The 16,678-nt window shown below is 33.8% G+C and overlaps 1 protein-coding gene across 1 annotated transcript in view; it reads left to right on the top strand.

Annotated features, from left to right (window-relative positions):
- Nucleotides 1-16,678, top strand: part of LOC108740776 (basement membrane-specific heparan sulfate proteoglycan core protein) — a 112,306-nt gene that overhangs the window by 11,845 nt on the left and 83,783 nt on the right. Inside the window, exon 2 of the mRNA XM_025979981.1 lies at nt 7,787-8,161. Coding sequence (XP_025835766.1) covers nt 8,083-8,161 — 79 coding nt within the window. The 5' untranslated portion in view covers nt 7,787-8,082. The remainder of the gene's footprint in view (nt 1-7,786; nt 8,162-16,678) is intronic.

Below are 16,678 nucleotides of genomic sequence, written 5' to 3'. Positions count from 1 at the left end.
ATCCAAATCTTAAAAATTTATGGAACGTGTTAAATCATTATTATAATTTTTTATTAGTGTCAAGCTTTAATAATTTTGTTGGTACCGTGTACGGATTTAGGAAAAAAGCTCCCTGGGAAAAAGCTCCCGAAATAAATGCCTCTTTGGAAAAAAATTATCAAAAATTTATTCTAAACGTTATCATATGATATATATATATAACCTATTTGATTTGTTTTATTTTTGCTAATATGTATAACGATAATACTATGTAAAGGGTTGACTTCCCAAGAAGTATTTATTAATTATCTCGAAGAATATCAATACTTCACAAACAAAAGTTTGTATTCTACTAATATCACAATTTAAAACAACAGATTATAACGTAGGTAATTATCGACTCGAGAAGCAATTGATTTGCTTATTCGACTTCGACGAATAATAAACCATAGATTCCCGTAAATTTGAAATTTTTGTAGGCAATGACTTTTATGAAGGTGAACCTTCCTCCGAATAGCTGATCTAATTTTAAAACTGTTTGTAAAATAATAGTTNAAATCGCATTAAAAATTTTTTCATCAATTTCCGGTGATTCTACATAATAGAATTAGATGTTAGCAGGTGGGGGAGGCAGTTTTTATGACTTTATAAATAAATAAAAAAGTTTTTTTTTTAATAATAATTTTTCAAAATTGTCCCAATTCTGGATAATTACCAAAAAAATTTCCACTCCATTTCCCTTCAATTAAAACTCATACGATTAGAGTAAAGAGTAACTGTTTTCAACTGGGTGGAGTCAGCTATAGAAAGAGTACAAAAAAAATATTATTTCTGTTCTTTTAAGTTTTCCCTTATACCTTATATAATTCCATTTTAAAACGATATAAAATGTAATCGTACAAGTTTTATCTCTCATGCAATTTAATGCCGTCTTTAATGGTTTAATGCCCTCGAATTCCGTATTAACTACACACGTTTCGATGTCGTCTGTGTAACACCAGACGATAAATACTGCTCCCATTCAGATCATTTAGCGATTGCTTATTATGAGTGTTCCATTTACCATGATCTCCATTCGTATGGTATATCTATACACATATATATATGTGTATAAATAGTTATCAGTCATCCCAATATTATATTTTATAAAGTGCAGTCTTTAATACTCTGGTACATATTTATTTACCCAAAGATGATATCACATAATTGCGATTCATGTGTTTATCTGCGTGCATGAATAAAAATGGGAGGTAAATAATCTTTATTCAGTGTCATTGCAACAGATTTGATATGCACTTTTAATCATAACATAATAGTTATTACTAGTAGCAGTGACATTTATGTACCTGCTTGGATACTGCTAGATATTTTATAATATATATATTTGTGACTATATTCTTTGTACTATACTTATTTTTTGCTTGAATTGCAATCTCCTTGTGAATGCAAGTTTATAGACTACATATACATACAAAATATATGCATTAAGATAATGTTGCATTTGGCTAGATACTATTTAAAAACAATACATAGGTTTGTTTGTTAATAATCTGTTTCATAAACACATATACTAATTGTAATTTATAACACTATCTTCTATGTATAATACTATTAATAGCTATAAAATTCAACTATAATAAGTAGCTAACTGTAAGTAATTAGTTATTTATTATCGGTGTTAGTCTGTTTTATCAACCCTTAAAAAAGCTCTAGTTCTGCCGATAGATACATTGTTCTGGAGCACATGATGAGGAATTTTAAAAATTCGTTAATGTAATTACATAAACGAGGGGGCGGTCATACCAGTCTTGCCCCAACACTAAATAATCCTTTCGAAAGTTCTGTGTATTATTGTCTGCTATTATAATCGGTCATATTCTGTTCTTTTATTTACTTTTTTTGTTCTGTTTCATACGTTCAATAACAGAAAGGACCCAATGCCAACACGACAAGCTATTCATTCGCTATAAACAGTGAAAGAAACTTGCTTTGTAATTAAATAAAACCGATCTCACGATAACCGAGTGTAATTAGCATTCCTTTACCTACTTGTTAAAATTATTTATAACCAAATCAGCACCTGGTGAACATGAACTTCATGCTGATTCGGTTGAAAGTTTAATATTGTATAGTATATGATCAAATAAACGTATGTAATTGCCTAGAGATAAAATAGATATGAAATGAAATAATAGATATATGAGAGTAGTCTGAAAGAAGCCATCGTTATGTACACAGCGATTACTGCATCAAAATTGCTCTTTTAATGTAAAACGAAATATTATGATTCTTTAAAAATTTATAATTTAAATTTTCAGTGAGCAATTATGCTTCAGTAATGGAACCTAAAAAATGTACTCATAACAACCCACAGCTCTAGGCACTTTATGGTTATTAGCTATTTATAAATTTTCTTTTGGCCAAAACACTAATTTTTCTGACCGTTTTCATCAAAAAGGAGATTGCAAATTATTGAGCTAAACTTTAAAGTTATAATAAATTATTTGTTATACTAGTGTACCTTCCAAAAAGATTATTAAAGGCGTATATCGGTTGCGAAGCATGGACGGTGGACGCGTTGGAAAAGAAAAGGTTAGAAGCGTTCGAAATGTGGTGTTACAGGCGAATGATAACGATACCGTGGATAGAGAAAGTTAAAAATGATAGGAGAACAGAGGACTCAATGGAAGTCAATAAGAAATAGGCGAGGTAGATTGGTAGGGCACATTTTCAGGCATGAAAAGCTAGATAGAGACATATTAGAGGCAGAAACAGGAATAGAGAGGAGTAGAGGTAGATTATTGTTCACAAATAGTTCTGGATGTGGGATATTCCAGTTCTAGGGAAATGCGAAGATTAGCTCAGGATAGGAAAGAGTGTGGACGTGTGTGTCCAACCAGTCTTAGGACTGACGACCTTATGATGGCAATGATGATATAACTAGTATAGATAATCCGAAAAGCAGTCTATAGTTTTAAAAGTATTCGTTGAAGAAACTGGTTTTGTCTAATTATTTATGCATAAATTCACTTTTCTAACATATAAATTGAACAAAATAGTAAATATCTGCAACTAATTCTACATTATTAAGTAGGTTCTAGATATTTGTAATCAAAATTGACCGTTCTTACTTATTTTACGCCTATAAGTCCAACTGATCAAATATTTTGCGAGTTTGTTAAATAGTTAATTTAGTTTTTAGCACTTCAGGATTGGCTTAAAAAATAAATGAAAAAAGGGATTAAAAAAGAAATATTTGGCGACACTTTAATGTAGGTACTGGTCGACGAGGCAAAAAGGTTTTATGTATTTTTAATAAGTTGTAGCAACTTCTAACAATTAGTCAAGTAATATCAATGTGGGGTATCAAAACTAAACTGTATTTATCTAGTTAAAGTAAACTCACTTTTGAAGGTTTCGTAGTTTCTTGGTATTGGTATCCTCTGGAGGTACTTGAATCTTGATAATCGTGATTAAAATGACCTATTAGAAAACAATGGCGAAACGTCTGGAATCAATCCAAATCTTAAAAATTTATGGAACGTGTTAAATCATTATTATAATTTTTTATTACTGTCAAGCTTTAATAATTTTGTTGGTACCGTGTACGGATTTAGGAAAAAAGCTCCCTGGGAAAAAGCTCCCGAAATAAATGCCTCTTTGGAAAAAAATTATCAAAAATTTATTCTAAACGTTATCATATGATATATATATATAACCTATTTGATTTGTTTTATTTTTGCTAATATGTATAACGATAATACTATGTAAAGGGTTGACTTCCCAAGAAGTATTTATTAATTATCTCGAAGAATATCAATACTTCACAAACAAAAGTTTGTATTCTACTAATATCACAATTTAAAACAACAGATTATAACGTAGGTAATTATCGACTCGATCTATTCTTATTTCTGTTAAATTGTATTACGAGCATTCTGTACTTTATGTTAGGGGAAAATTTTTATGACTATGAAATATAAATTATTATAAAACTAAATAATCAAAGAAATAGACCATTTCTTTTTCTGAAATAATTATACAAATAAGTATTTTTTATTTACATGTAGTACATTAAATCGTGTATTCTGCCAACATGCACATATAAAAACTGTCTGATAACAAAACCACGTTACATTCCTAATAAAATTTACCATTTAGCTTATAATACATTAAGGGATTAATTCTTTTCCGGGGGCTTTTTCGCGGGGGATTTGTACAAAGCAGTTGAATAAAATCAGAATTGAATTTGTGCAAGCCTGAAACTAGAATAACCATTTCACATAACGATTAAGTATAATGATTGTTGTAGGGTTGCCGCTTAACTTTGTCCAAATAATTGCGTTTCCATATATCTCCGCCATTCTTGCTCTTATGCGTTACATGTTTGTCTCGGCATACATGGATGCTCTTATAGCCTACAGCGTCGTGACGTCAACGACGTGGCGCGCCGCATGCTAGAATCGGAAGTCACTAAATTAATATAGAAAGCATAAACTTAATACTGCCGGATTAACAAATATGCAAATACGGAATAGCGAAGGGGCGTTAGGCCCGGTCCCGGCGTCTGTTATTGCATTTACGAAGAGCGACTAATTTGAATAACTTCAATGGGGATCAAATTACCGTTACAGCCACTAGACTTTGCCATTAAGATGTGTTCCCCGTTTTATCAGATACTAAACAATGTAGACATAAATGGTGTGTACTAGTTGATGTGCCCTAAGGATCGGACCGATGCGTTGAATGGATATGATGGTACTAATGTAGAAAATCTGACACTCTGGCTCTGTTAACTTTGCCCCAGATTTCTGGCGAAACTTGTTTGAATTGATATTACCTTCTTACCTGAGGCGATATGAGCGAAATCCGAAGTGCGGTTTTCAAATGTCAGGGACAGAAATGAAATATAAATTCATTTTCTCGCGCTCAGATAATTTTAATAGCTTTTTAACAAACCAAAGATATTATTCGTTTTTGGTTTTGTATTGCTCACTTGAATTCTTTTTTAGAAACTTCAAAGTCGAACATGATTTCTTAACTATTTATCGGTTATTATGTAGAAAAGCTTTATAAAATAAATCAAAAGTTCCTAAAATTCCACAAAATACGATGATCTACTTTTTCCACTAATTATTTTTTTAAATCTGCATGTCGAGTCGCCTTTAATAAAAAGAAGTCACTTTTATGCCCGCAAATGGTTAATTAGGAATTCGAAAAAGGTTGTTAAAGGTGTATGTGAGGAGCGCGGCGCTGTACGGGTGCGAAACATGGACGGTGAGTGTGGCGGAAAAGAAAAGGTTAGAAGCGTTAGAAATGTGGTGTTACAGGCGAATAACGAGGATACTTTGAATAGAGAAGGTTAGAAATGAAAAGGTATCATAAAGAATAGAAAAACAGAAGACTCTATGGCAGTCAGTAAGAAATAGGCAAGATAGGTTGGTAGGATACCTTCTCAGGCATAAATATCTAGTCAGAATCATATTAGAGAAATTTAGGAGGAGTAGAGGTAGACCTAGATTAGATTACTGTTCAGGATAGGAAAGAGTGGAGGTGCGTGTCCAACCAGTCTTAGGACTGACGACCTTATGATGATGAAAGTTTGTTTTTGACTTATCAATTATCTTGATAAGCAGCTTTTTCGAAGCCATATAATTTAAAAATTGAGAATAAAAAATAAGATACTTAATTTTCATGTTTAATCGCGTCATTCTTTATTGAATGAGACTAACAAATCAAAAAGTTTTTCTCACAATTTCATTTTCTTTTACTTGTTTAGTGTAGATGTGTATTTTATTGGAAAAATCAATAAAAATCGAATATTCCAATAGTAGATAAAGATTGTTGTGAATTTTAAGACGATTTCGTAAATATTTCTTCATTCATTAACATAAATTTATTATTTCTATTCATTTTTTGACTCGTCAAGGGAATAGACTAGAGACTTTGATATTTTTATCAAATAGCGACTATTTAAAAAAGTACAAAGCGTGCAAGCCATTAAGTAAATGCAATTTCAATGTTCCTTTCTTATGCTGAGTTAAAAATCGTTATCGTAGGCACTTGTTTTGTTCGTGTATTACCTATAAACATGCAGGCAAACATTCGTGTTGCAGTATAAATATAAACGCAATCGGAACGCATCAAACTAATTAATATGATTAATTTGTTAATATTAATTATTTACTAACAGTTGATAATATTTTACTAATTAAAAGAATTGACTATATCAGTGCATATAATTAATAAGTTTTAAATCCCTCTTCTGTAGTGTATCTCTCTTTAACACCGAGCAGTGCCTTGGTTATTTGAATTTGTCAATCTTTTCATCATTTGTTGTCAGTATTTCAGGATGCACCCATCTTCAAAACGCCGTCAGTCCTAAGACTGATTGGACACGCACATCCACTCTTTTCTATCCTGAGCTAATCTTCGTATTTCCCTAAAATTAGAACAACCCACAACCATTTGCGAACAGTAATCTAATCTAGGTCTACTTCTACCGCTCCTAACTCCTGTTTCTGCTTTTAATATGTCTCTGACTAGACTTTCATGCCCTACCAACCTATCTCTCCTATTTCTTATTGACTTCCAGAGTCCCCTGTTCTCCTATTCTTTCTAACACCTCTTCATTTCTAAGCTTATCTATCCACAGTATCCTCATCATTCGCCTGTAACACCACATTTCTAACGCTTCTAACCTTTTCTTTTCCGCCGCGCCCACCTTCCACGTTTCGCACCCGTACAACGCTCGCTCTAAACATACACTTTCAATAATCACTCAAAGAATTTTGAGTATAATTTGTCACTATACCTACCACTTATTAATATAATATCTTTAATTCCATCAGTCAAATCAGTTGGACTCTTTGAACTACGTGTATAAGAAAAAACGAAATTAAATTTTCTACTAACTGGATTTCATTACAAATTGGTTGTTAGTGTTGTTTCAACGAATACTGAAAAGAATGATATCCATGCAAAGGTTGACATTTTTTTGAATTAAAAATATGCGTCGTTTTATCAAGGGTTAACCGGAAGTGGCATTAAAATTGTCACAAATTGACTTTTTATGTTACCTGCAAACATTTAGATTATAAACCTAATGAACACTCGAAAGCACTTATAATTTAAATGCATTTATGAAATGAAATGCATTACCAAAATAATTATTTTGAATAACAAACAAATATTGGTTGAATTCTACCGCACTTTTTACACATAAAAGTACTAATTTCTGTGATGTGCAATAATAATTTTTCGGTTCGCACGTTGAATTGTGAAAGTGCCAAGTATAAATTTGGAAATAGGCATTTTCAAAAAGTTCTCAAAAGTTTCACCAAGCATTTAGCCTTTTATTTGCACCTAACACCTAACCTTACTACACATTCACCGACATTCCTGGAATAAATAAACGTCTTTCTTGGACCCGCTAACAATATCGGAAAAATCCTGAACAAGTTCCTTACAATCGAAAATTAAATACCAGGAATATAGGGATGTTAAATTTGCTAGTTCTATAAAACCATCATAAAAGCAGTAAACAGTTGTAATGGTAGTTAGATAGGGTATCAGTTTAACTATTTCATAAAAACATAATATCTATAACTTACATGTATGTAAACGAATCAATTTATTTTCACTACTCTATAGAATCAATTCTTCATTAATTAAGGACAATAATTAATTAGTATTGTACGTATGCATAAAACCTACAAAAATATCAACATTCAAAATATTATTCTATACCGAGAATAGAAACGGTGTTAAGTGATACAATGTTGTTAAATTTTCTTTACACGGTTAGTGATAATCCCACCTGTCATCGAGAAAGCTCAACCGACGGCCAAAAATTTCCCCGCTGATAAAGAGGAGGAAGGCGGCTTCGCCTTAACAAAACAAACACGGTAAATGGACTCAGGGTGTTGTGTATTGTATTAAGGAATGGACGGATAAATGTACCTGACGGTGGTGTACCAATTAACATATTAGCTGCCCACTCTGACTTTTTGTTTATGGTTGGCCCGAAACTGTCTACCGTTTTTGAGACTGAAAATTAACTAAACAAAAGCCATCGACGCGACGACGACCGACGTTTGGATAATGGATGCAAATAGTTGGCCTGGCTTATTAAGAGGATTCTGTCTGGTTTTAATTTTTCTGGCGTTTGTACCGTCCGCAGGTAATTGTAACTTAGGTGCATGTTCTATTTAGTAGTCGTAGTAGCATTAGGTGGTTGCATAATTTTTTCGTATTCGCGCTAATTTGCATATACATAAATGTTTAATGGTCAAATGTTGACCTGCAAATGTTCTAACAAAAGCGCAACGACGCGACCAGAGGAGAGAGAAGAGGCCGCGTGCATGTATGTGCGTGCTATTGTGTGCACATTAAATACTGGAATTCCTCTTTTTTTTCTCTCTTTCTGGATGGTGAAATAGTCGTTTTTAACATCGAGAACGAAAATTAAAAGAGATGCAATACTCGTTACCTTTGTCCCCTTTGAACTGTCGAGTTCAGGAATCCATATGCAACTATTAAAAAAAATTATGTATTTTGTAGCCTATTAATAACCATGGAGGTATTTCTATGTTATCTACATGAGAAAGATGTAGATAACAACCTTGAAAATCAAGTCGTATGAGATTTTTATACAAAAAAAAACACATTAATTCACTATATTCACTGCCAGACGCGGATCGCGATTTTGATCTTTTTGGATCTCATCAGCGCGTCGCAGGCAGTTTCGACAGAATACAGACCACTTCGAATTATTTTATCCGATTATGGTAATGTGCGTATCACATTGAGGTTAGCTACGCCGGGATTCGTTTCAGCAAGTAGATATCCATATTTTTAAGTAGACCTTGTTGGAGCACACGTAATCTTAAAATGTAGCATCGTACTACAGATGGCGTTTACTGCGCCATTTGTGGTATTTTCTATATTTATCATAATTCTTTGCAAATTAAGAAATAATGAGAATAAACTAAACTGAACGGTCCGAGAGTTCCTTTCTTTTTTCAAAAAATCTATGATCCAATTTTTGATTAATTTATTCCAACGTTTTTACCTTCACTGTACTTACATTTTTTTTTATTATCTATAGGTATTTAATATTCTTTTACTTACAAGAGTAAATGTACATAAGTACAGCAGTGTAGCTTGAAACTAAGTTAAAATAAGTAACTATAATTAAATTTCTAGAATGCCTTAAGAGCCTCTTTTTCGCTATATTTCCATTTACTTCCCACTGTTGTTTCGTCAAAATACCTTAAAGTAACCAGAATTTAATTACACGTTTGCTTTTCTTCCTTTTTGTCCTAACGTTACACAAAAAACTCACAGCAAAGGTACAATTATCACTGTTTACGTATTCTAGCAACCTGCTTATTACGACTTGCCAGATTAGTTTCCATTATTTGTAATTAATCGTTCATAAAAACTGGAGACCTTTTATTTCCATGTTTATTTCAAAAATATATCGATTTTTACATTAAACATTCAATCTGTAATTTTGTTTGTTACGTGAATGTTGTAGTCATTCTACAAAATTCAGCACTTTAGGAACCTTATCTGAGGAAATTTTTTTGTGTTTCACTTTAGGAACTCCCTGCTAGTAATCGTAATGAGTAAGCGCTTTACAGAGCAGTGCCGTTTTCTGGAGCAACCAACTAAATATTTGGACTAATTGTAATGCGAAATATGTGACACCACCTCAAATGAATAGATTAAAGGTGTTTCCAAATTTTGTTCTTTATTTGGTGAAGTGGATTTAGCTGCGAGAAGTCCATTTTCATGTATTCGATCAATTGGAATTGTTTAAGGTAATTTCCGAAAATACACCTTTAACATATTAATTACGCATTAACAGGAAATGTTATTAAAGTAAAACTAAATAAAGTAAATTACAGTCTTTAAAAAGACTTATACATCCAAGGCGAACGTCAGTAATTGGTGTTACAATTACATAGTATCTGCGTACATCATACACCAAGGGAAGAAAGTAGGTATCCCCTCCCGGATGTGAATTGCCATCCGAGTCAAAGGCGAGGGCGGCAAATTCCCGGGAGGAGTGCTACTCTTTCTTCCCAAGGCCGTATACGATTTTTTGTACCATATGTATGCTCCGAAAGTAAAATTTTTCCTGATTTCAAATACGAGAAAACGCATCATAACTAACAACGTAGGAAATCGTATTTATTATTACAGTCATTTCCTAATAATGAAAAAATGTTTTATCTTACCTAGGTCATTACGTTGTGGGGTTTCCATATCGAAAGCAGAAAAAATTTTCGTACTTTTGGTAGTGGCATGATAAAGAGGTCTTTTTAACGGTATTTGATGTTAATGCTACACTTAATATTAATTCATAAAATGAAGGCCTATATAAAATCCATACTACGCCCGTTAGGTAAAGGTCTAGATGATGGCCCCAGCCCCGAAAGGTGTGGGAGTGGGGGGGGGGATCAAAAAAGGAGGTCTCTACCATTACTGTACCATAAAAAGTTCGTGGCGGTCTCATAAAAAGTTATAGGGGTTCAATGTTAATAAATATGCCAATTTTTATTCATTTCTAGGCATGTAAATATTTATATAGTCATTCTTAAACAATATTCAAAGGTAAAACTAATAGAAAAATACATAAAAATATTGAGAAAGTTATATAAAACATTATTTAAATATCTTTATCAATAGGGTAGGTTAGGTTAGGTTAGGTTATCGGGTTTTGTTCAAGTGACCACCCTCTTTCGATCCCCCACCTCCACCCGCTTGAAAATATTTTTTTTATTGAATTTTACTTGAATTATAGTGTATGAAAATTGTCAAAATAATCAACTTTCAACCCCCATAACTTTTTATGGGGGGGGGACAGCCGCAAATTTTTTATGGGATTTTACTCCGGTGATCACCCTCTTTCGATCCCCCTTACCCCCACCCTCTTCTAACCACCATAACTTTTTATGTGGATGAGATCGCCATGAACGTTTTATGGTACAGTAGTGGGGGAGACCTCCTCTTTCGATCCCACCCACCCTCACCCCCTTCGGGGGTGGGGGCCATCATCTAGACATTTACCCGCCCGTTATATTTCTATTATTGACAAACATCCTTTGCCCTTCGGCATTCACGAATTATTCAAAATAATAATTAGATTCTCGAATCTAAATTTCGTAAATCGAACATTTCATTCAGTTATTCTGTCTCTTCTTGATGTTTATATTTATGGTTTAATATTCTCCGGAAAATAACTGTTATTTTAACTTCATTGTGGGCGTTCAATTCACGATTCCTTTGTTACATTTAGTTGTTCTAAATAAGCCATCAACGTTTTAGCAATAAAAACAACAGTTCGGTCTGCAACAGAGCATGCTTATTTGCTTATTGACGATGCCCTGTGCGGACAAAGAATGCGGACGCTCAATTTTAACTAATTCGGATACGCTTTTGTGCGGCAAAATATGTATTTATTCCTTCAACCATTTAAAACACATGTTCTAATAATACGCTATGCACGCATAACATCGAAAACGATTAGATTGGTGACGTAAGCGTTAATTGGCCGTAAGAAATCAAAATGAGCACACTTACTAATCGGAAATATATGCGATGCTGGGTACGTAGTGTTGTGTATATGTATAGGTATACCTAATCTAACGTGCTTTGGTGTCTGTGTGTAAACTGCGTGTGTTTATTTTTGGCAATGATTTCGAATCTTTAATTAGTATTCTATAACCAAGCAGGAGGTCTTTGACATTGCATCACGGAAGGTATTTATTCCATAAGAATTAGCAATCAACTGGGAGGATGTTGCAGAATAAAAAAGTAACGTAATTAAACCATGGAGTCATAAAAGTTTCCCAAATCTACCTTCATCACGTTTCATAAACATTTCTTCATCACCATAGGGTCGTCAGCGCTAAGACTGGCTGGACACACACCTCCAGTCTTCCCCAATCTCAGCAAATCCTTGCATTTTTCTAAAACCAAAAAAACTTTTGGTATTTCATTCCCACCAGCCAGTAATGCTGGTGGGCGGGCAGTCCCTCCGGACTATGCCGGAAGGTAGGGCGGAAGGCCCTCTTCAGCCTGCTTTCAGGAATCGTGGGAATGGGTGGGTGGTGGTTCGGGTGAGAAAGATGAGACGGACGAAATGAAGACAGAAGAGAGTGAAAGATTATCTGTGGAATATTACTGCCTCAGCATTTGCCTAAGTGATCCACAGAAAAACTTGGACCAAGGCAGACGGACCCGGAATCGAACCGGCGTCCTCCCGAATGCTAAGCAATGGTCTCGACCTCTAGGCCATGCCGCTCGATCTAAAACCAAAGCATTCCATATCTATATGTCTCTAACAAGCCCTTCAGGCCTGAGAATGTGTCCTACCAACCTATTTCGCCCTGTTTAGTACCTCCTCATTTCTAACCTTTTCTATCCATGGTATCTTATCATTCATAACAAAACCAAACCTAACCTATTTCGCCTATTATCTTAATGACTTCCATAGCGCCTTCTGATTGTCCTACTCTGTCTAGTACCTTCTCATTTCTAACCTTTTCTACCCACGTTATCCTCACCATTCCCCTGTAACACCACATTTCAAACGCTTTCAACCTTTTCTTTTCCGCCGTTCCCACCGTTCATGTCTCGCATCCTTACAGATCCATGTTTAGACATACACCTTTAACAATCTTTTAAGATTTATAAATTAACCGTTCACGATCATAGAAGCGACTTCTTTTATTATAGGCGACTCGCCCTGTGGTGTCCATTGTTTCATATCTGTGCTGCTTCTTCCACGCTGAATTATCTGACTTCCTAGATACCTTAAATCATCGATCTTCTCTAATTTCTTGTCTCTTATCTTTTAAAATATTTTCTTACTTTCTCTTTCTACCGCACTGATTTGTCAAAAACATTTATATTTTAAAAAATTTCTTATAAGATGTTTATTATAAGAAAGTATTAATCAAATATGTAGCTAATACTCTCTGCAGTATGTAAATTATTCGATTTATGGAAAGCCGTGCGTTTAGGAAACTCGAAGAGCAAGTTTTACTGTAGCGAGTAAGTACTTCCACCGTGGTGATACTTGCTACTCTTCCGCCTCAAGAGTCATTTGTACAGGTTGACATTAATTTGTCAGAGTAACGATAAGAACTGGAGGTAATGATACTAAGGAATCTGAAGTTGGCAGGCGATCGTATGCCGCGTCGAGTCGCATCGGAACGCGCCGCACCACCACTCGACCCGATGCGAAACGATTTCTCCATGATTTGAAATCGTTTCATTTGGTAAACCGGCTGACAGTCTAACGGTTCGTTCAAGAAACGTACGCTTTAAATCTTTAATGAACATGACAAACAGCCACGGTCTTTATCGGAATGAAATGAGGGACTACTAGAATCCTCCCCTATATATATATCAGACCTGTTTGATGTTTCGTTACGCCTGTGTGAATGTAATTCTTTGTATGTATAATGAAACAGATTGATGAGTAAATACTGCAAATGAAACGTTACATGGAAGGTACTGTAATTTAGTGGCACAGGGTCATCTTCGAGTAACGGAAGAGATGTGTGTTTACGATTAATTTCGTATCGTAATATCTTTTCATAAAATTCTAGTAAGCAAAACTATACATTGCTACATTTTATTCTATTGAACTCTGGTGCATTCCTGTAGGCGGTCGACGCTGTTGTCACCAGCTTTGAAAGCCTTCAAATGAAGGCATGTCGATATTATTGATAATAGATATTTAATACATCTGCTCATCTCTTCAAGTAAAGCGTGCTGACGAGATCTAATGAAGTCGAAATCATGGTCAACGTCAGAACTTTCTTTTCGATGACATAGTTTCCATTTCTTCCTATCCTGAAACAATCTTCGAATTTGTTAAAAACTACTATTTCTGCTTCTAATATGTCTTCAGTTTTTTCTATATTTTCTTTTTTTCTTTCTGTGCGTTGTAGTAAATTGCCTCTCATTCCATGGGTATTAAAAAATAAATTTGAAGAACTTGTTGGTAACTAATCTGTTATTTATGAACAAAATTCAATGATTAGGTAAGCCGACATCCCATCCGAGCGTCACAAAATTTTGTAGTTTTTCAGGAAATGAACAAATCTCCATAAACAAATAAGTGTAACGTCGCAAATTTACTAAACACTCATCTTATGAGTCGTAATTTTGTCTGTCCATAACCATAACCTACGAGAAAACACCGATACAGGAAATAAAGTAACGAACTCGTTTTATAAATTAATAGGTTACACAGCCCATGTAAGTAAAGACAGTATATTTTTCTACGCCCACATATTTAAAACGATCAGGCAATGTTCAAATATAATTGCACTTAAGCAAATAGTTTCTAAATTTAAACAAACCATAATTTATTGCAATCCCTGAAATATTTTTCTAGAAGTTGAAAAATACGCTTTTATGTTCTAACAAGTTTAGTGGGTGATGATGGGTTTTTCACGGTTCGTTAATCTCTTATTCGAAATCATTTTGTATACTTACTGTTTTTCATGCAAAATTGTTAGCTGTAAGTAAAAGTGAAACAAACAAATATATAAAACGTATTCAATAAAATATTAGGCACCTGAAACGAATAATATAAGGTAAAGGTAAAAGATATAAATGTAAATTAAAGTAAATTTACACCACAGTACAAAAACTTTTTAAATAGTATTGTCAACTAAAAATTTTGGAATTCAATACACACATTCCAGTGCCTTCAAAGAATGAAATACGCGGCTATTGTTCTTTTTAAACCGAGTTAAATTTTAATGAATAAGTTGGAGAGGTAGGTGTAGGTGTAGGTACCTACTATTTGATGTGCATCTAATTTATATTCAACTTGAGTTTTTCATGCATGCACATGCATATTATTAATTATACCTGTACAGTTTCTATTTTAGGCTATACAATATAAGTTGGAATACTTAATGATTTTTACGTAATTGTTTTAAAACTTTGACAGGTGGTCAACATTCTTATTGGCCAAAAAAATGTGTAAACCTCAAATTATATTCTCGATTTAGTAAGTCTTCAAATGTTTCTTAATCCTGAAGATAAGATCTAAATTCAAACATTAAGGATTAAGACGTGTCTAATCAAAAATTTTATGATGGTTCACAACAATAGCAAGAATAAAATTTGGTTTATAGAGGCTAAAGATATAGCATAAGAAAACAAATTGGAAATTATAATTTTCAAGAGGATTTGGTTTTCCACAAAATTGCCTAATAATTACTCAAACCGAATTTTTTAGTGTTTAATTCTATGAACTTCAAGGTACTACTAAATGCAATAGCTAGCCCCAAAAATTAATAAAGTTGAACACTTTTGAATATGCCCACACAGTTTAATTCCCTGCAGGGTCATGTGGTAGAATTTCCCAGAACCAACCGGAGGAATCTAGACAAATTTATAATTATTTGTAAATTTGTGGTTTGCAATAAACCTTTACACACTGATCGTAATGTATGTTATTAAAATATGGTCGAACAAGTTTCGCTTACTGTGGCTGTCTATTATTTATTAATACAGTCATACAACAATCTGTTGCTCTTTGGAGAATGCCGATCAAATAAACACCAATAATTGCATATGGTGCACAATATACGAGCGTATGTCTGTATGTACGCAACAATTTTATACTTAACAATCAAGTAAATATACGCACACTTGCATGGTTATTATACCTACATACATTCATCGGTATAAACCGCACCGTGTTCGACTATTTCGCTTCACATACGTATTATATCGAAACTTCGTCAGTGCGTTTGTTTGGGGTTGCACATAAGCACCAGTACCTATATGTATAGGTAGTACACATTAATAGCTTTTCGATCAGTGTCTATAAAGCTCTGTTTAAACCCCTTGATTAAATTTATTTAAATCGCATGCCGACAAAGTAAACTAAATTAGCTGCTGGTAATTGATCTGTTACCAGGCTTGCAGTATGCACTCGTTGCGTTAATGTACGGTGTTACAACTAAAATTCCTGTATAGATGTACTTACCTATGCATGTCGGATAGGATAGATAATTAGGTACCTGCAAAAAAATAATAGAAATGTTTGATTTATTCAATCAATTGTTTGCCTCAAAATATTTTTTCTACGAGACATATTAACCTGCCCGCTTTGCTGACCACATGTATACTGGTACTTATTAGCACCCTCACAAACTTTGCCACCCCTTTTTTACCTAGAATCAAGACTGTGGCCTGGGCGTTGAAGAATTAGTGAATCAGGCTTTTTGTTTTTATGTATACCTACCTACATATAGATTATTATAAGCTTAACAAATCAAAGAATCACTTGTGACACAGTTTCGGTAATAACTTTGTCACTTTCAAACGATTCAGATGAGAATGAATGCAATGTCAAGGATTTTTTTTTTATGTTTTCGTGGAAGAGGGGAAATCTTCAAAAGACACCCAGCCGTCCGTACGACTGTATGTAAAGGACCCTGTTAGATCCCTACGGAAAATGATACTACGTCAAATTTTGGAATCTGGTGGTTCTAGACACGTAGATCAAATGTTTCAATGGGCGCTACGTCGTAAAAACTCATCTTTTAGAGATATGACCCCTTAAATTTGCAATCTTTCAGAAGAACTTCTAAGATACAATTATTTCTGCTATACGTATTGAAAATTCAAGTATATGTATATGAAGTCCTTA

Source organism: Agrilus planipennis, unplaced genomic scaffold (genome assembly GCF_000699045.2).
Source record: "Agrilus planipennis isolate EAB-ADULT unplaced genomic scaffold, Apla_2.0 scaffold22, whole genome shotgun sequence".
Classification (NCBI taxonomy): Eukaryota; Metazoa; Arthropoda; class Insecta; order Coleoptera; family Buprestidae; genus Agrilus; species Agrilus planipennis.
The sequence above is the reverse complement of the archived record's forward strand: the minus strand, read 5'-3'. Positions and strand labels throughout refer to the sequence as shown.